General features: G+C 38.0%; 1 protein-coding gene across 1 annotated transcript; it reads right to left on the minus strand.

The window, feature by feature from the left end:
- Positions 1-4,832: 4,832 nt before the first annotated feature.
- slc9a8 (solute carrier family 9 member 8) lies at positions 4,833-20,889 on the minus strand. The gene is made up of 16 exons (XM_063886068.1): positions 20,548-20,889; positions 19,865-20,043; positions 18,270-18,350; positions 17,475-17,533; positions 13,215-13,298; positions 12,565-12,666; positions 12,331-12,365; positions 11,173-11,316; positions 9,472-9,610; positions 9,274-9,379; positions 9,064-9,180; positions 8,892-8,974; positions 8,675-8,786; positions 7,729-7,949; positions 6,886-7,032; positions 4,833-5,970 (listed from the first exon to the last, which is right to left on the minus strand). Exons 1-16 carry the CDS (start codon positions 20,853-20,855, stop codon positions 5,857-5,859), a joined length of 2,031 nt encoding a protein of 676 aa, XP_063742138.1. The 5' UTR covers positions 20,856-20,889; the 3' UTR covers positions 4,833-5,856.
- Between the last annotated feature and the right edge of the window lie 1,046 nt (positions 20,890-21,935).

The raw sequence follows: 21,935 nt of genomic DNA on the forward strand, positions 1-21,935 counted from the left end.
CAGATGTAAGTCAAACTCAATTCCAAAAGAAGTCCAAGATCTCTTTAATATCCAGTTCCCCCCTCCTATTTCCCTTTAAGTAGTAGCAGTAAATCATCTTATTCCACACCGCATTTCAGTATACTATATTTTGATCAGCTTGTTCAAGTGAAATATATTGAAACCCAAGAGTGATTTATAAGGAAGCAACATCAAGATGAAAAATTCATTATGTTTCATGCACCATTTTATTCATACAGTATTTTCCCATATCACATAGTTCATAGTTCTTAAAACTTTGGGATCCAACCTCATTTTCAGCAGAGCTCTTTGCGGTCAAGCTAAATTTGGCCCCACAATATTAATTTGTGCTGTTTTCCCCTACGCAGGTCAGTTGACGTTAATGACAAATCAACATAGAACCTTAAGTAAGTCAACTGACCTTTTGTCAGTGAAAATTTAGGCAGATAACAGACTTGGGGGTCATGTGCAGGAGACCAGGTGGAGGGCTCCTCTAATAGAATGAGCTTCATTTATTTTTATAAATCTCACTGACCTTCAAACAGCTACAGGTTACCATCTGCAAAACAGATCCAAACAACTCCCATAACAAGACATTGTGGTGAAATCCTCCTGTGATCCCACTCAGAAAACATATTGCTGACCTGAAGTCAGTTCCCATGGCAACTATAGGACTTAAATCTGAGAAAGTAAAGTTTTTTACTTCCTCCGTGTCCGCTGCCCGCTAGATATATAACTGCCTGCATCTGTCTGCAGACATTCTGAGTTCAGCTCGGGTTCACTCAGACACACACACCGTCGAATATGTGAATACTCCTGTGCTGCCCCCGTGTTCATCACTGTCATTTGACTGATATGTTATTTGGTGGCTACTACTCTGGAGACACATGGTTGATATTTGACCTAAACACCAAATAACCCCTTTCTGTCAGTGCTCTTCAGGATTTTAGCTTGTGCCAGATTTAATTTGACCTCTCTCCTATTGCCTCCCTCTCTCTACATCCCCTGCTGCTATAGTGTTTTTGAGAGCTGTGCAGAATAGTTTGTAACACAGAAGCTTCATTCATAACGTTAAATATATTAATAACTTGAAGAAACATTGCTTGCAATTGTTTACCTTCAGACTTTGTAATCAATTCCAAACTTCTAAACGTCTTTCTATCAAACTAAATGTTTTGCTTCAACTCTTATTTGTTGCCATTAAGACTTTTAAAAACTGAATTTTAACTGCAGCCAAACATGTCTTTGCTTTCTCGCACAAAGAGAGCATTGCACCATACATCTGAAGCCTCAATAGAAGCTTTTATGGTAAGAAAAACATTTCACATAGCCCTGAAGGCTACAGACATGTAGCCGACTGTTAACGCTGAATTAGACATTTTTGGATTAACAAAGTCCGATATTAATGCTTACACACTACCAACTTCATTCAGTTATAGTCGTCATGGATCATAGAGAATTATTGAAGTCAATCAAAATGAAGTCTGAACACGACATGTTACTACCTTGATGCTTATTAAGTTCTGTTTTCTTTTTTGTTTGAGTTGTAATGTTATTTACCTTATTTTTTACTGTTGATATATTCCTTAAACAAACTACCATACACCCCCAAACATTATTGTAAGCATACCTATTCTGTCTAAACAGTCAGTTACAGTGGTTAACTTAATGTGTGTTATGAACCAAACTAACGTATAAACAGGTGAGCAAATGAGTGAAGAAGAAAGAAAGAACTTGAATGGAACACTTATTCCGTTTCTCTGTTTACTTTTCAGGTGAGCATACAGAAAGAAAGAGAAAGGATCGAAAACATGATTGAATCTTTGCAGGTCGCCTCGCCACACTGATTCGGTTTGCTTGCTTTTGTAGTTGTAGTTAAGTTTATATATGTGTTTCAGTTCTCTACTGGATTTGTCAGCTAGATAATGACACTGAACCGAGAGTCTTACAAGGTATTGTTCATTATAAAGGGTTTCTTTTCTCAAGAGTTTGTACGGTTGAGGTGCAGAACTACCGCAGTAAAGGCCATCAGTTTTTGTGATTTGAATAAATAAAATGGAAAAGTATTGCAGTATAACAGTGATTCAAATGAGGGTCATAAAGAAACGTTAATTAGGTCAAACATGCTTTAAGCGATAGAAAAAAGGCCAACAAATTAAGATAATCCTTTAATCAGTTCATCAATATAACTTTTTCATTACATTAGAGTGTATCCTCTTTACCAGTCTCTCAATTAAATTATTCTGCAGATCACGTGTGCGAGATAAATATAGTGTAGTAGAGAGAATGCTTTTTTTTGCAATATGTCATGCTATGCTATGATATTGTAAAAAAATATGACATTTTCTTACTGTTTTATGACATGCTATACTATGATGGGTTTTACAATATTAATGACATAATTATCTTTGATTTGTTTTGTAATTTGATGATTACTGTACCTTACGTACAGTATTTCATACATTTTTTATGAAACTATACTATGATATTTGCATAAATGTATTTATGACATTCTGCACTCTGAAGTTCTTTACATTTTTAATGGTATATGATACTATGTCTTTAAAAACAATATGACCTATGATACTATACATAATTGTTTTTGCGTTTTGTATGACCTACTACACCAAGATTTTGAGGAAAACATAAATATATAGGCTACATAAACATGGTGTATCGCAACATAACGTATGAACTCTTCTGATATACTCTACAATGACTTTTTAAATTTATGATATCACAGAGGGCAGAGAGTCTTCAGTCTAATGAACAAAAGCTTTCACAGAGGATTTCATCTGATAAAAGGCAGTTATTCAGGGAATTCCCTTGTTGCAGTCCACATGAATGATATTAACTGCAACACACATGCACATTATCATGCATGCACAAGGACATGCGTATGCTCAAAAGCTCTGAGTGCCAGTGCTAGATATTAATTCAACACCTGTGTAAACCAGGATGGTAATTACATTCTCTCATTTATTATATCCATATTTCATGTGTTATTTGACAGCGGATCTGTCTGGATTCATTAACTGTGTGCTTCCTAATCTACCATCATCTAAGATCTAAAAAGATATTGTAAGTTGCAAAACACACAATGATACGTTGAGTTATGATACATCCTAGGCTCAGGTGAAGAATAGTGGATATATCCTGGAACCAGATTTAAGGCAGAGAGGAATTACAAGATTTACATGTTCCCATAAACATAATGACATATCAATACATTTCTATTGTATAGGTACAATGGAAACCTTATATGGAGGCTCGACACAGGAACACCAAAGCCAGCTGCTTGCCGGTTACCCACATATTTATTTTGACAAGCCATCACAGTACAACATGCAAAGGTTTCCAGAAGGACGATAAACAATTGATCGTTGAAGAAGTATTATTCTCAAATTAATTATTACTATTAAATGTCTATCTCGTTAGAAACTCCAGAGAGGCAAACTGGACTTAGGAAAAAAGGTAAAATGACATCTGGGTGTCACATGGTGTACATTTAACGAGAATTGAGTGGCTTTGCTTAAAGATAGGATCGAATAAAGGCTGAGTTTAACATGCTCAGTGTCTATCAACACATTGGGTTTGGGCCCTTTTATTATTTTGTATACTTGCATTTAAACCAGTTGGGTTGTATATAATACACAGTGGATGATTCAGTAGGTATAACTGGGTAATAATCACCTACTGTGTTGGACTATTAATCTTTCATGGACCAATGTTTTGGATTAAGACCCCCTCTGCTGGCTGCACATACTTATTACAAAAACTTTATTACCAGACAAATTCATATAAATCAGAGAATTACATACATATTATAAATATACAATATCATATATAATATACACATTAGTACTGGCGTCTGTATTCTTTGAAAGTCAGCTGTACCCTATGTTTTTTTTTTTGATTGGTTAGTGTTAGCAATATATGACACTTTCTGTGGGTAACTCTTGATAACAATGTTTTTTAAATCAGCAAACCCACTAACTGAATTTTGCTAATTATCTGATCAAATCAATGTATGCAAATGACTACATTAACCTCCCACCTTGCAGAGTTACCCTGAGTTTCTTTTATAAATTCATCACTGTCACCTCCTTATCAATACGCAACCTGAGATCCCACAAAACGTGTCAAGGTTATGTCAGCCTGTGTTTCTTAGGGTTGAACAAGTGAGCTTTACAGGATATTTTCTGCAGCATGGCCACACATTAACCTTCTGAATTGAATTACTCTATGGACTCCTCTGGCTTTCTGTCTTATTCATTATAATCTCCCAATTTGCAAAGTTCTGACCTTTTAACACATGGGGCTTATAGGATGAGTTAGAACCCTAGTGGCATAATGACACAATCACTGAAACGCACGTTGAAATATGGAAGTCTTGTTCTAATGATCTGCTAGTAATCAGAGTCATGAGTATTAAACTTACACGAGCTGTTATGATCGAATTAAGACAGCATTAAGCTCTTTTTATGAAGTATCTTGTTATATGAGGTAATTTAGGTTGTGGTATTTTTTCCATTTAATCTTTTTAATAAAGAAAAGTGCTTTCATGGACAAAATCCAATTTGAGGTTGGCTGACTTTGATATATCTATCTAAACACTTATGAAAAGTAGACGTGATTTGCAGTAGACTGTGGTAAATTGCAGTTCCCCATTGTTATTCAGTGTACTCCTAAAAATTAACGAAGGTTTATAAATCAAATGTATAACAATATAGTCTCTATTGGTTTAAAAACCTTCTTAAAAAGTCAAACTGAATATCTCAAAAGGGTGGAATTGGTAAAATACATTTTCACAAAAGACAATTGATCCAACATTAAGGATATGTTTTTATTTAATATGTTTTCTTATTAATTCTGCAGTGCTCATAGAGCTAGTAAAAAGGTTTTTGGCCCACAAACAACACATAAATATCTGATAAATAAATATAAAATAATTCACATTCACAAGCTATTATTCCCAGTTACCCACACATCCATTAGGAAGCCATAGTGAACAATCACAAAAGCAGCATTTCATAACATACACATTTTGTGGAAAGAGCCACAGAAGAGACTGAAAAAAGCACAGAAAACCTGATTTAGGGAAGGCAAACTGTATCCAAAATTTCAAATGAAAGCAAAATCCTTGAGCATAATTATTGTCCCGTAAACGAGGTATTTAATGTTTTTAAAATGATTATTTTCATTAGTTTTAACTCCCTCCTGTATTTCTCTTAATTTGCTGTGTTACTGGAGGCTGTAGTGGTAGCTCAGCTTCACTGCTGCTTCTTTTTTTTGTATTCGTCATTATATGCGTATGTATGGGCTCAGTCAGATTCATTAATGCATACAAATGTAGAAAGCCGGAGAGAATTAAATCAAGTTCAATAGGAAGCCATTCAAAGCTGCAACCTGTGGCCTATTCCAAATCATACTTTTAAAATGGAGCCTGTAGCAACATTATGATGCATCCTTCTGCTGACACACAGTTACACTTCCTGCAAACCTGATCTGTTTTGATCAGAGCAATACAAAAGTGGAGAACAAAACAAAGCGAAAAGGTGCTTCAGTATTGCTTTACATAGAGAAATTCCCTCTTGGCTTTCCTCCAATATTACTTTCAGACCTTAGCGTTGTAAAGAAGCATCTGGGAAAGAAATCAACCAAACTTCCTGTGTTGGTTTAGCAAATAACAATATGGCATTTATAGGAGAAACATCATTTCACAGATAAGTCTTTTTTTTGCTTCCAGTGTTACAATTTACGATTCCAGTTTTATAGGAACCCCACTGGAATTTGACACATTCCAAAACCACTGCGCACTAAAGACGTGCAGCATACGGAAAATGTTTGTTCCGTTCACAGAAGTTCAGCTTCGTCATCATCATCCTCAGATCCTGAGGGTCCCTGGCGAACTTCTTCGTACCACTTGTTGGTCAGTGTCTTCATCTGGATTCGGCCATGTAACAGGTCCTGTGAGACACACATTACACACAGAGCCCTTAAACACACTACATATGGTGAAGCTCTTAAATGTCAGGGGTTTTTGTATTTTGAGAGGTATGATTCAACATTAAATATCCTTTTCAGGTATTTTGGAAAATTCAAAATTTTTCTTCTTGAAAAACGGCATAATTTTGCACTTTTGAGAAATTAGAAACAGTGAATCTTAATTGCAATTTATGTAACACAATGTTACTATATTAAACTAATTACCAATGGTATCCAGTATGTATAATTCAGCAGAGGTTTGATAATCACCATTTCATAATTTTCTAAGTGACTTTTGAAGATTATAGCAAATTACCTGAGGTGAAGTATATATTACTTGGCCTCCAGCAAATTACACACAACTTTATTCTCACCAGAATGATGCACAATGCTTTTATTGTGAAGGAGGTAAAGTATATGAAATGTGTTTGCATGTTTCAACAGCTAACTGATATAGTCTATGCGATATGGTCAGAAAATGTGTCTTTTTAAATTACAGGGAGGCATCATAAACAGAAATCGTCACTCAGGATATTACATCTCCCAGACATGATATTTTGGTTGGAGACAGTGATCAGTCAGGAGGTAAAAATAGGTGCAGGGTGCAAAACATACTCGCAGCTATGTAGTCGTTGATTGCCTTCCCAAGGGCCACAGGCACTTAACTAACCCTGTAGGGCTTTGAAATCTAGAAACAAACTGAATCACCAGCTGTCAAAGTCTATAAAGCTCAAAAACATGAGCTTCGACAAATTGGTAGTTCGAACATGTGGTGAAGCATTTCTGTTTACGAGAGGTCAAACTTAAAGGACTGAAAGAAAACCATTATTGGAAATACTAATATATGTTTAGGAAAGGGACTTAGAGGATGGCTGTATCTCTCTTTCTCTCACTTACCTCTTGAGTGAGCCTTCGAGTGAAGAAGGGGTTAAGGTATTTAGCATCAAGCCACATAAAGCCCTTCAGATCTTGTCTCTGGTAGATGTGTGCCTCATACTCCTCCTCTGTCAATTCAGATAGGTGCTCTGATTCAATGGTATTACCCTGGAGAGAAATATGGAAGATAGAGAAAGTCAGACTAATAAAAAAAGATAGAGGGGAGTAAAAGGAGAGTGGCCAACAAATTAGGCAGGGGTAAAAGAGATGTAGGGGAGGAAGTCCACTGCAGGAGTAAGTCCAAAGGACAGAGGAGTGGGGAGGGTGATGGAGTTGAGATCACACACTGAAGGACCAGAGATGAGGGGGAAAGAGCTGAAGGAGCAAAGAGAGCGAATAACATCAAAGATAGATTGAGAGCTGAAAGGAAAATCAGAGGGCTGATAGATCTAATTCCCGGTAGCCTGGGAATAACACTAAGCTTTGGAAGACATCAAATACTGTACATTCTGTACACCCAGGTCATGCAAACACACCACCACATGCCACTAATCAACTCAAATGCAAGATGTACTTTAAAAAGAGACCTTATGTCAAGAGTTTGAGCCTATAGAGTCAAATATAATATACCCAATTGTATGGTGTGTCTGAGAAATTGTATTAATGAGAGTCGTTAGGGCTTATTGATGCTTGTCTGAGTTTTGCTGTGACTAAGTTTAAAACTCTGAGATAAGAGTTTTACAGTTAGACCTTTGATGTTTCCCCCTCTGAAAAGAACATAAGGGTCTGGTTGTAGAAGGCAAAGCAGCCAACAAACTGTGTGTACAGACTGTTATAGCGAAACATATGACTTTCATCATTTACCATCTTCTTCGTCTTGCTGAGATTAATGTCTTTCTTGTTCTTACGCCGCGACTGGCTTTCCTCAATGTCCATGAGGCGAATGAGTGGCATGGTCCCGCCCCCCATGAGGAGGATGGTGAAGAGAACGATGATGATGGTGGTGGTGCCAATAAGCTGCCGTTTCTCAATTGGCTCCAGGCCCAGATGGAGGCTCAAGGCATAAGGGATAGCACCTCGCAAACCTACCGGAACAGGACAAAGCAGAAGAACAGGACTATGAGAACACGTACGTCACTGTTTTTTGTAAATATGTAAAGCTGCAAATAGCTATTAGTGTCATTATTTATTAACTGATTCTTACTTCTATTGATTGGTTAATTGTTTTGTTGATACATGGTCAAAAATAGTGACAAATGCCCATTTTATCAATGTCTCATGATGAGAGAGTTTGTGTACTCATTTGACAAAGAAAGCAGGAAATATTCATTGTTTGAGAAGCTGGAATAACAGAAATGGTGCATGCTAAATGACACAAAAAACTAATGGTTTTATCTTTAAACTACTTAGCTGTAGATCAGGGGTGTCCAAACATTTTTCACTGACGGCCACATACAAAAAAATATACGAAAGGATTGGCCCCTCACTAGAGGTATACTGTATTGCCCCATAAGTTATAACTTAGAAAAACCAATCAGATGTAGGTAAGTTATTCTGGAAAAAAGCAATATGATGAAAGAAAAAAAAAAAAGCCTACATCAAAGCTTTCCGTTCACAGGGTTTGATTATTTTCTTCCCATTTTCATCCCATTCCTTAAAGCAGAAGCCTCAGATGCTTATAATAAGGGAATTCTGAAGGGTATATTTCAAAGTTGTTATGAAAATTAATTATTGGGCAATGTTTTAATTAAACTAAGATTTGTTGTTGTTGGTTGTTTTTGTGACAGGTTAGACAAAAGGGTCATCTCACCACTGAACCACATGATGAACATCATTTTGGGAGTGATCTTGTGATCTCTGAAGAAGTTGAGCAGGAAGGACAGAGGGAAGATGTTTATTGCTCGGCCTAAAAGAACCAGGACCTAGAGAGAGAACAACAGCTGTCACACTGACACCATGCGGATGATCACCAGGAGTGAAACAACAACAGCATTCAAATAATGTTTTGAAAAGGAAAGGGCACTTACTATGCACCAGATGACGAAGGATATTTCAAATTTATGAGGGAAGCTGAAGATGGAGAGACCCAGGAAGGCAAACACACATGTTTCTGGAAAGAGAATACATTTGGCATAGTGGTGAGTATTTATTGTAAAATGAAAACAAAGGGGAAGTAGGGAAAGGACTAAATTCACTGACCACACATGAAGGCCATTGTGCGCAGTGTCTGCTGCATGAGGATCTGGGTGACAGGAGACAAGTTGTGATGGGTGTAGTGAGACATCACGATTCCCGCAAACAGGATGGACATTATTCCTGTAGGTGGAGAGAAAGATTGTCATTTAAGATAGTTGCATAAAGTCACATGTAAGAATCTTTAGCATGCATTGAGGAGTATGAGACACCCACCAGACAGTTTGATGCCTTCTGCCAGTCCATAGGGAAGGTACGCAAAGATTATCATCATACCAAACTCCAGCGAAGGAGTCTTCCTCAGATCGAAGTGTTTTAAAAACTAATCAGTAGGTTAAGGAATTTAAACAAGATGAACAATAAGACAGAGTTCAACACATACACAAGACAAATACACTAAAAGAGTAAGGATACAATAGCCGAGATGAGTCCAGTGAGGGTTCCCAGAGCAGCAGAACCAAAGAACATTTTAAGGAAATAACCCAACGCTTGTAAGAAAGTCTCCCAGCCTGTTACTGTGGAGTTGTCTGAGCGGGTAAAGCCCTCCGCCGTGCTGAAAGACAAAAGTGAAAAAATTCAACTCAAGCCACAATATCAGTATAAAATCCTGAGGTGTGATACCTCTTTCTGACCCTAGAGGGCAGAATAACTCCACGATTGAATACTAAAAACTCACAAGTATGAGAAATTGTGCATGAGATCAGAGTTTCTGCAGAACGTTTAATCCTTTATCAAAATCCTGTTTGGTAAACAGAGGTTGACTATATTAACAACGTGATTCAACAGGAAGAGTGACACAAAGAAATGATTGGGGAATGTTGCAATACACGGCATTGTATATTAGCTGAGTCATTTCTTTTTAGAACGTGAAACATATATTTTCAAAGGTAAAGTGAATTTAGGGACCATGTAGACACATTTCTACTCAACAATAACTTTACATCTTTATTATGTTTCTTAGCAGTTAAAGCTATCTATCAAGTTTATTCTTTGTACTCTAACTTAATTGGGTGGAAATGATTTACCATCATGTTTTCATCCTAAAAGAAAAACATTGTGGATGTGTGTGTTATGGTTATTCTGCAGACAATCTATTAAATTATGCAGTACAATGTTTTTTATAATATCATTTATACAGACAAACAAACAGGCAACACGATAATCTGATTGTAATGCTTATGAACAAGCTCCCAAACAAAGGCATTAGCTGCGTGGCTCCTATAAATGACTAGGGCAAATTGTTAAGTAGCTTCGAATAAAACCAGTCTGCGAGGTGTGAACACCAAGCAAATTGCCAAGGCTGTGCAGACTTTCCATTATTCATGCAGTCATTTACTCCAATGCGGGAATACAGACACTTGAGATCACTTTGCACATTTAGCTGACTGTGGGTAATGGAGATAAGGCAACTATATAGTGAGTACAGAGTGAGCAGTAAGGATCGCAGTGATGCAGGCACACAAGAGTCCTGCCACCAGTCTGCTTCTGTCAAACTTGTCTGACAAGGTTAAGAATGTTGTCGATTGCGACCCCTATTTTGTCGACGCAGAACAATCTTTATAAACAATTCTGAGAGAGTGATACACTACATTGTCTCCTATGATGACTGAAAGTTTCCTGACAATAAAACATACGGGCAGCAAAGGGACATTTGTTTCCATCTTTACTGGAGGCTTCTGGTATTAAACCGATCCCGTGGAAGCATTCCAACAACAATCCTCATCTGTGAAGATAAGTCAGATCATATTCTCTGCATTTGTAAACTTTGGAGATTAAATAGGTCACTGGTTCTTTTCTCATCTCAACTCCTGTCATCAGCAAAAGAAGGTGGGGTTAAAATGTTGGAATATGCCTCACTGCACCTCAGCTGACAGAGGAACAAGTGTGTCAATGTTTGTGTGCGTGTGCGTGTGCGTGTGTGGGGTGGTTCCTCCATCAAAGCAAATAATTTTTAATGTATTGCATTGGGAACTTAAGGGGTTGGGTACAACAAAGTAAACTGTTCTTTTTAATAGTATGCGTTGCTGAGAAAAACTGTGTAAATATCATGCAAGGGCAAACATGTTACACCCCGTAGAATAACTAAACCCAGAGGAAGTAGATAGAGACTCTTACTTTGTGAGGACAATGGAGACGGCGTCATTGAGGATGCTCTCACCAAACACCAGCATTTGGAGGACCGGGTCTACATTTAGGGCGTTAAAGATGGCGATGGTAGCCACGGGATCCACAGCTGAGATCAGTGAGCCAAAGGCAAAGCTACAGCAAGAGAGTGGACATGTGTTATACAGGAGTCATAAGACACTTTACAGGCATGGACATAAGAATTAAGAAACAAACACACATGGGCAACAGAGGGACAACATCTGTGAGTTCACAAGGTCAGACGGATGCCGACAGGATATGCATCACAAACAAGGAGGCACATGTTTCTGCTCAGGCAGGGCAAACCTACAGGTTGTTATTTTATTAATTGCAATAATGAAACTGAATGAAATGAATTGCATTAATGGAAATAATTACACTGCGGTCTGTGTGAAATGGCAACACCTACAACAACACGTTTTTATAAATAGTCCTTTCTTCTACTTTAATGTCATTTGTTTTTGTACTTTGCAAAAACAAATAGACTTGAATGTCAAGCAAACAATTTTGATTAAATTACTGTTGATTACCAAAAATGGCATTGAGTGGGCAAAAATGTTTGTAAAAATACAGTGTTGAAACTAGAAAGCCCCCCCGAAAAAGCCAGGAATGAAATGTACGTTTTGGGACTTCCCCTTTCCAAAATCCAATCAGTTATTTTTTGGCTCACGTTCTGGGTCCCCTCCTCATGTCATTAAAATGGGTTAAGCAGTTTCCGCGCTATCATGCTTACAAACACAAAGAGAGAGGCAAATGGGACGGGAAACATCCTAAAGGAAATGAGCAGGAAAAAACCCTGTTAACAGTAACATTCACACTGACTGAATCGATGAAGATACACACATGTGCTCAATAAACAAACCCCCAAAAAAACACATGGATAGGGTTTGGCATACTGCTTGTGTCTCAGTCATCTTTGGCAGCTGGTTTATCCAGCTGTCTGGAACTGAACCAGTGTGTGGGTGTAGTACTTAGATAATACTTATATCAGATTTCCCTAGAAGTCAATTGGACAAAAAGTGGTTTAATTGTAAAAAGCCTGGAAGTACAAAAGTGTAATCCCTAGACACTTCTTACACTATTATTATTATAAAGGATTGCTAGTTGAAATGCAACACTAACACTCACCTATCAGTCATTGACATCTTATAGATCACATCAGCCTGAGAAAAACACAGACACACATTGTTAGGAGAGGCAACAAAGAGATCTGTTATGTACACAGAGCGAGAAACATTCTGAACAATGAAAAGATACTAAGGGCCAGTTGCAACTTCACACTCTATTAATAGCACACATATCTTTTAGTAAAGCATTAACACGTTCAAACTTTTTCTATGACCAGGCCCTGGTAAACCTCACCTGCCCGAGGAAATAGATCCCTCCGCCGACTATGAAGGCAGAGATAGCTGTGCCGATCACAGCAAAGAGAGTAATGGAGCCAATGTTCTGGAAGAAGTTACCCTGAACATACATGGACACAAAGCTCAAGTATTCATAGGCTTCAGTAGCATGACATTTAAGTTTACATGGTGTTACATAACATGTGGCAAGCAGTTAAATGAAATGTAGGGCAGAGAACAGGTACAGAGAAAAGACACAATATCATTTTGAGAACTGTAGCAGAATGTATCTGTAAATAATCTAATTTAATAAATAATCAAATGATACGAGTCCCCTTTTTGGATTTGTCAATTAGTTTCAAACCTCAGGTATGATTTGATATGACACTTGTGACAAAACATAGCGTAGCCAGTCTGAGGCCGAAGCAAACTTCTACTACTAAACAGCAAACATTATTATGTAATAATGTTTGCTGTTTATTTGACTGCAAACATGTTTTGTTCTCTACATATATGGATAAGGTTATTTTTTTCTTATTGTTAGCCAATTGGCGTAGGAAATAAATACCGATGTTATGTTTCCATGCATACATCGGTTTGCACTTTTAATTACATCACATGCATAACAAGTCATTATTTATTTGATATCTTGGGCAGTCTTATATATACCTTATGTAAAGAGTATCCGGATTCAAAGATGATGGGCGGAAGAAGCAAAAGGAAGAACATGTTGGGTCGGAACATTTCTTCCTCCTAAAAGAATAAGATAGAGACAAAGTTACATACAAAACACAGTAAAATAGCAGACGTGGTGAGGTGATGGACCAGTGATTCCAAACTTTGCTTGAAGTTGCACACTATCAAATAGTAACAAATCATAGGGGTAAAGGGAAATTGTCAATTACAGCTGGCTGGGAGCTGCGAGTAGCAAAACCACTCAAAAATAATTTCAGATTAAAGACATTTCAAATTGATGTCTACAGTGAACATTTATATTGAACAAATTACTTATTTACAAAAAGGATTTGTTAGCATTTTTTAAATTAGCCTAGAAAAAAAAGTACTGTTGTATATGAAGGAAAATCTGTGTGTGTGTGTGTGTGTGTAATAAAGCATGTGATTGTAGTAATCATGCAATCCTCGACAAAAATTCCTTAATATTCATAGCGATAAATTCCGGTTCAGTGATAATCAGCTGACCTTTTTGTGACAGCCCTTCATCTGACAAAACAAATATGGATGTTGACTTCAGGACGGGTGACAAACACACACGTCCTGTGTTCATCACAGGAAATGCCTGTCTGCCAGCATTCATGCATTAAAGCATTACTACCCCTGACATGGTGCTTCTAGCACACATGCTGTATAAGAACATATGGATACTTATATTAGTTTAGATCTTTTTATTCACATACGCACACAGAGTAACCCTGCAACCACTGCACACTGATGATTTCAGCGATATAATGAAATCATTGTTGCTTCTCGCTAAATGGGCCAGCCTCCAAGATCAGGCGTAGGCATCATGTGGCCAAGCATTACGCTCTGGCTGCCCATGTGTCTGTGCATGATGTGCCATGTGTTCAAAGCCAGCGCGTTAGTGTGTGTGTGACTGAGTTCTGTGCATCATCTATGTCAGTAATGTTAAAGTGAATTTACAGTATGCATTAGTGAATGTTCATGGAGAAGATCTATTTATGGGCTATGGTTGACCCCGCAGTTGTGTCTGTCAGGCAGAAGAGGGACATCCCCATATTTTCTCCATCCAGTCAACAATCTCTCTTACTGTATTATGGAAGTCAGCTTTGACAGCTGGTTGGGCCTGACTCTCGACCCAAATAACTCGACAAGCAGAAGGATATGATAACCATTACTTCCCAAACAGAATCTCTTTTTATTACTTTAAACATTGCAATGGTATGATTTGCAATGCGTTAGCAATTAATAACTACCTTCCCCTGTCAAGCGCTGTTTTAGTTAGAGTATTAATTCTTTTACCCCATCCTCTGAATTTATAAACATATTTTTTCCATCCATCTCCTTATTCTGGGCTATGACCCAGATATGCATGATACGATTGGCACATGAGATGAGACAATACAACAGCATATGTTTTAATTGAAAACCATACTGCAAGTGGCTCTCAGGATTTTTACTTTAGCTCTAATGATACATTTGCCAACACCATACACTCAATATAAACTCTTAAAAACAGCTCAGGTAAAGAGGACAGCCTACACTGGGTGTATGCTGGTGTAAATGGTTTTGCTTTAGCTTACTTTGCCTTATTATGCATTCAAATTTCAGGGAAAGGTAGGTCAAAAAGGACTGCTCCTAGATTATTCCTTTTTTGACATTTATCTCCGGCCAAACTCTACCTTCAGGGCAGATAAAAGGTCAGGAATGAATATTAATACCTGAGACACAAGAAATATACCTATATCTACAGCTGTACTTCCGCATGAATGCATGCATGTTCCTGACTGAGCACACAAAGACTTTGCATATGCACATCTAGAGATTTAAATAAGCAGATGTCAGCAAGCTAGAGCTTTGCCATATGTGTTGATAGGAGATTTAGTAGGGCTTCAATTATAGGTCAAAATTATAAAGATAAAAATTGCAAATTACATTTGATTAACTAACCAAGGGGAAACATTGTAATTGGTTGTTCGGCCTGGCAAACAAACCAACAATATTTAATTAGCAAAAATAAAGAAAAGCAGCAAATCCTCACAGTTAATAAGTAAAACAACAGCAAATATCTGCAACTTAAATAATGTATCAGTCATTACAATAGTTCAAATTCTGTTGATGAAAAATGATTTATATGATTAGGTACATTGAAGAATACTTTGACAACATCAGAGATGGGCATACTCTAGGGAAGTGCCAAGACAGAGCTTCAACTAAATTAGGAAAGATGAATGCCAAAGATGAAGAGAGCACAGTTAAAAGAGTGTCTAGAGAGAACAGAAAATATGAACGGGAATGATGGGGAGGCCTTCGTTGGAAGTACAGGCTCCCTGGGGGCTCAGCTTTGACACACACTGACATCACCACATGGGAAAATGCCCCTGAAACCACAATTAAAACTGTTCCCCTTGTGTCGGTCTCTCTACGGCGTGGGAGAAATCTATTAAAAGTACGTGCTACCCCTGTGGGGATTTAAACACACCGATGCTGCCACTGAGGAGAAATGAGGCAACATATAACAGTACGTAGAGAAAACTAAATGATTATCTGGAGTCCGATGTAGATGAAAATATAATCACCTATGTATGTCTCTCTGTGCCCTGCCTGGGAGAGAATATGCTCCTAGTGTGTTACTTCTTACTAGCATCTCTTCTTCAATCTGTGTCAGAGCACATGGGAAGGAGATGGGCAGATGAGAGAAAGGAAAAGCATTGACAAGTACCAGAAAAGCAGAAAACAGGAACTACCTCTCTTCATGTGCTGGCTTGCAGGGAAATGACAGGAAATAAAAGGGTTCTTAGGAAATAAATAGTATAGAAAGCGGAGTGGTGGTGAAAGCCAGTTATGACAGGATGCTGCTGCCTGCAGGGTTTGTGGGGCAGCCCCAGAGGCCTGCTAGATAAGTCATGTGTCTGCTAAAGAAACATGCTTGTGGGAAGAGATGTCGCAACATTGAAGCCTTTGAAGGTAGCTAAAAGCGTGAGAAAGCATCCAGTTAAAACAAAAATGAGCTAGTAATTGAAAAGAATGACAGATGCATTCCATTGACTTGGTCAAACAATTTAATATGTAAATCAATAGTATGAACAATTTAAGAAAAGTCGCAGTTGAAAAATGATGCAGACAGAACCACCGACTGTGTCTCTCACTGAACAGGTCACAGGGTGCATCCTGCTCCCAAAAACCAGTAGGTCAGAGATAATGTTTTTGCATCATGGCATGGGAGTTTTGAAGTTTCCAAAGGCCTACTGACCATTTATCAAATCCATGATTCTGCAAAGAAGCTGCTGCATATCACCTTATAACTACCTTCATTACACTCTTCTTAAGCAGTGTGGCGATAACAGTTCATGAAGCCTATATACGGACAGGTGAGGATGCGAGTTAAGCCTAAACACAGAGATGGCGGTCTAGAGATTCACAGGACAGGGCAAAGGGGCTCCGGGGGCTCTGGTTACTAGTAGTAATGATGAGTCAGCAACACCCTGGGGCCCCCAGGCTAAAAAACAATGGACCCCAGTGTGCAAGAAACATTGACAAAACCTGTCCTCTTTTCAGCCCTCCCCCTCACTTTGCATCTCTCTCTCCCTACATCTCTTGTTCATTTGTTCTCTCACTCACTGGCAGAGAACAAGGAATGTTAATTAAAGGCTGTGAGAACCAGGAGAAAAAAAGAAGGGCTCATAGGGACACAAAGGGGGAAGATAGCAAGCAAAGAATGGCTTGTGTCACGATGGGTAGGTAACAGTGGAGATAGAGGGATGAGATCTGTGACAAAAACAGTGTCCAGGAAATTAATGAATGGTACAGAAGGAGAGAGGGAAATGTACAGCACATGGATGACAGATGCTTATTGTGTTGGGGTTGGGTGGGGAGTTCCCGGAGAAATTGCTGATGGATAATATTACATTGTATAAGTACTAGGAAATGTAGTTACATACTCTAGGCTTGATGTTTGCAATACGCTTACACTTAGCAATGCAGAAGTGTGTCCACCCTTTCAAAATGACAGTTATCAAGCATGCAATGGGTGTTGCCCTTTTGCAACTTGGCCATGCATTGCAAATGTGTTGTTTTTTTGGTTATATGTGTGGAGGTATTTGGATCTGTTTACTTGATCAAACAAAACTTATCAACATTAATTATGGGTAAATCGTGAGGGAGATGTTTTGCCAAAGCAGTGTATAAACAAAGAGCTGTGATGCAGGGTGTGAACGAGCAGTCAAACAATACCTTCCAGTTGGCCAGTTCCTGGAACTCAATAATCTTAATAAAACCTCCCATTAGAATTCCTGGAGAGAAAGAGTAGAAACATGGTTTGAATATTTTACAACATCATATGAACGTTTCAATGAAAGCAGAGTAAAGACTGAGTTCAAACCTGAGGCAAAGTGATATTTTAGTTCTCAAAATGAAAACAATCCTGTAAAATATCCACCATAGCTCAGGGGTAAAACAGATATGAAGAGTGTAAAAGGGCTATTGTCTTAGTTTTGTCTTCGAGAAATTCCCCTTGGGCATTAAGCTCTCTTGTTACGTAGGCTGCAGGAAAATTAATTAAAAGTGCAAGACAACACACAGATGTTTGAAGGGCAAAAAGAGAGCGAGAGACAGATAAGATGGAAAAAGAAAATCAAGCACAAGCATAAAAGCATTCTGTAAGACCCAAATATACAGGCAGATGGAAGGGTATAATGGAGAGGATGCAATACAATGAGTAAAGGAGAAAGAGGAAATTATGAGTAAGGAAGAGCAGGCGTCCTGATCTGTAAGCAGAGTGTTATCTCTATTCAGCAAAGCCCCTTACTCCAAACACGGAGACAAGCCTTGTCTCATGTGCAGTATGCAGGTCAAGCAAAAAGGGAAATGCCTGCAGGGTCAAGACAGATGTGTGTCTGGGTGCTTGAGTGTGTTTTAACTGCACAAACAAATCCATTCTTAGAATTCACCTCAAGTGACCTCAAACAGATAACACAATAGAGAGTTTCATAAGCTTGCAGAGAAACATGTAACATAAGAAGTACTCACCGAGGGAGACAACAGCCACACTTTCTGGAAGAAAATGCAGTTTGAACTTGATAAGCAGGTGCACCAATATGATGCAGATACCTGGGGTGAATGGGAAGAGCAAAGAACACTGAATGAATATTTAGAACGAATACATCTCCGTCATGTCTCAAATATAATGTCAAAACAGATCATCACAAAAATAGCCACCACATCACATAGTGTTAGGATCATTTCTACGGCTTCTTTCCTTCAAACAAACAACTGTGGACTGGAAAGGAATGTCTATTAAAGATCATGTAACTTTAACTGTGTATACTCTCAAATGGTTACTTAAATTCAAATCTAAGTCTTTGAAAATATTTGATGTAAATGAGTAGACTTGTTTGATATATAATGACTGCAGAGCAGCTGCTTGACATTTAGAATTATCATTCTGACACTGTACAATAAAAGATCATAAATAAATGAGGTTACACTAGAAGCAATCATGTTCAATATATTAGCAGATCAAAATGTAATGTTTGTAACGTTTCAAGACTAACACATACTAACAAGCTTATCCGTCTAAAAAGTAAGAGTCTTATTGGCTACCTCATGCATCATTAATGCCACTTCCCTTGAAAATACGCTTACAGCGTAAGCATGTGACTTAAACTGCAGTCAACTAATGTGGATAATGGGTACTTTGTATCTTAACTAGCTCTTCGTGACATTACACATACTGTTGTACATATGTTAATGTTTAACCACATCCTCTCCTTCCTCCACTTCCTACATCCTGTATCACTGCTTACACATCGGATTTAACAAATCCCTATATTGAATGTACAATTTCCATACATCATAAGCTGTATAAGGTCTAGTTTACATACACTGCCGGGCCAAAAAAAAAAGGTCACAAGCCTGTGGGGGGCAGTGCTATAACCTGGGGTTGCTGCAGTTGGCCTGGTCTAGGTTCAGCAACGTTATGTGCCCAAAGAATGAGGTCAGCTGACTACCTGAATATACTGAATGACCAGGTTATTCCATCAATGGATTTTTTCTTCCCTGATGGCACAGGCATGTTTCAAGATGACAATGCCTGGATCCATCGGGCTCAAATTGTGAAAGAGTGGTTCAGGGAGGCATCATTTTCACACATGGACTGGCCACCACAGAGTCCAGACCTGAACCCGACTGAGAATCTTTGGGATGTGCTGGAGAAGACTTTGCGCAGTGATCCGAGTCTCCCGTCATCAATACAAGATATTGGCGAAAAATTAATGCAAGACAGAAATAAATGTTGTGACATTGCAGAAGCTTGTGGAAACGATGCCACAGCAAATGTGTGCCGTAATCAAAGCTAAAGGCGGTCCAACAAATATTAGAGTGTGTTACTTTTTTTTAGCCAGGCAGTGTATATTATGTGAACAACGATGATCATATTTTTCATTGTGGATTATTTGCTTCTTCTTTTCTAACCTGTTTTCTCAGAATGAATCTAGACTAGTTTCCTCTTATAAAACAAAATGTGGGAGGACTTTATGCTGGCAGTCATAGTTTACAAAACCAATATGATACAAAAGACTGAGTTAGACAGATATTCAGCAATGCAGCAACATAAAGCCACTAACCAATAACCAATAGGCTGAAAAAAATGGTCAACCCGCTGGACTGCTCTTCTTCTTGGGCCTTGACCCCTGTCTGGACAGGAAGAATGGGCTTGGCGGTTGGGGGAGCCGGGGGCGTTGGCTTGGCAGCATGTGTTGTAGAGTGGAGGGTTTCGTTGCTGTTATCAGTGTCATTGGACTTGCTGCTTAGACACAGTCAAAAGAATAATGATAAAACATCAATAGGTTTTAAGAGGGCTCTGGTTACAATATTCACACATCACAGAAATGATCAAAACATGTTATTGTTAAATCCCTGCTGAACAATTAGTAATAATGATATTCTTTTATAATGGGAGACGCCTTATTAAGAAACATAATCCCTTGATGTTACACCTTTTCCATGCTAACCTTTTATAATAATATTAAGGTTAACTAGATTTGTACTCGTACATTTCGTTATATAACATAATTTCAAACTAACTCACCTTAATGATAAGATTATAACACCTGACAATACTAGAGAGAATATAATGTTTTACCATTTCAAGGACTATTGTAGGCAACTATATCAAGATGTATTTTAACTAGACTGCAGTGACGCGACATTTGAAACTTGAGTAACATTGTGAAGCTATTGCTAGCTAGCTACAATGGGCTAAGTTACTCCGAAGAGAATACTCAAATCAATAGTTTTTGCGTCAAACCTGAGAGACTGCCCCTTCTTTCGTGTGTCGATTGAATCGTTTCCATCTTCTCCATCATGTTTTATTGTTTGCTGGCTTTTAACTGGAATAGCCTTATGATTCACATCCACTTGGTCCTCTCCATCACGCAGGTCCAACGAGTTCTCCCTCTCAGCTCGCTCTGGCACACACGGATTTACACATAACAGCAAAAAGGACAGCAACAAAACCTTATGGTTAACGCCTCTCATTCTCAAACAGGTGCATTTAGACCTAAAAGCAACGTTTTTAAATAAAAAAGACGGGAAGTTCCATGTCGACAGCTCCATGTATCTGTTGACATCACATCACTTCCTGGTTGAGGGACTTGGCTGGGAATTGTAGTCTTTACGTTGCAAGAATAACAACAGAGAATAGAAAATAAACAAAGGGACGCAGATTGTTGCAATTATTGTCAAGCAAATATAGAATCAGATTTATGTGACAATTGATAATATTTATTTCAATGGCATGAAAAATATGTCAAATGCCGATGGTTTACAGTAATCTCTCTGTACTCCATTTCCCATGAGCAACTTTGGTGTAGCGTCCGCCGTCCACTAACCATCACGGTCCACTATCCTTCTCTTCTTTTTCATGAAGGGTGTAAAGTCCACCTGCTGTTATACGGAAAATTGTGTTTTTATTGTACCCCGTACTAGCTTTAAATAACTTGCAGATCTAGGAAACACCTGCCATCTTGTAATGAGGTATATTAGATAGGTGCATATTGAGCTGCTTATAATTTTACATCAATAACATAAATAAGAAATGGGAAAATGTAAACGTGTACCATACACATCCATTGTTATGAAGACATACGTTAATAAATAGGCCTCTACTTCCAAACCTTAATCATACATGGCCAGATTTACATCTCTAATTTTTGAGGACCTTTATCTAAGCTTTGGAATTGAATGGATTTTATTTTCATATATTTAAACCTTACACAGGTAAATACAAGTAGCCAATACATCGTATGAATCAAATAAAAGTCAATGTATTGGCTATTTTTTTATTTTGTTACTGAAACTGAAATATATATGGTTATCTGTACGTAGATTAGCTGGCAATAGTTAATTAGATTAGATGGATTAGCTTCACTATATTGTTCTCAATTGGGGGATTGTTTTCGTCACAGCAGGATGTAAACAAGGCATTGCACATAATGTGAAAATGATAAAAGAATAGAAAATAAACAAACATTTTACATAAAATATATCTCAAATTTAAAAAATAATACAGAACTACGAAGTAAATACATTATCGACAGTGAAAGATGTCGCAAGACTATCTGTGAAATACAGAATCAAGGGCTAATTACAGCTAATAAAACTATTAGTCATTATTAGCTAGGTTATGGTCATGCC

This window comes from Eleginops maclovinus, chromosome 1 (assembly GCF_036324505.1).
Source record: "Eleginops maclovinus isolate JMC-PN-2008 ecotype Puerto Natales chromosome 1, JC_Emac_rtc_rv5, whole genome shotgun sequence".
Taxonomy (NCBI): Eukaryota; Metazoa; Chordata; class Actinopteri; order Perciformes; family Eleginopidae; genus Eleginops; species Eleginops maclovinus.

Coding starts and splice junctions, on each gene's coding strand:
- slc9a8 (XM_063886068.1), bottom strand. CDS start 20,855: ATGGAGCTGTCGACATGGAACTTCCCGTCTTTTTTATTTAAAAACGTT. Junction 18,351..19,864: donor TTTCAGCCTATTGGTTATTG/GTTAGTGGCTTT, acceptor CATTCACCCCAG/GTATCTGCATCATATTGGTG. Junction 17,534..18,269: donor TGTGGCTGTTGTCTCCCTCG/GTGAGTACTTCT, acceptor CTTTCTCTCCAG/GAATTCTAATGGGAGGTTTT.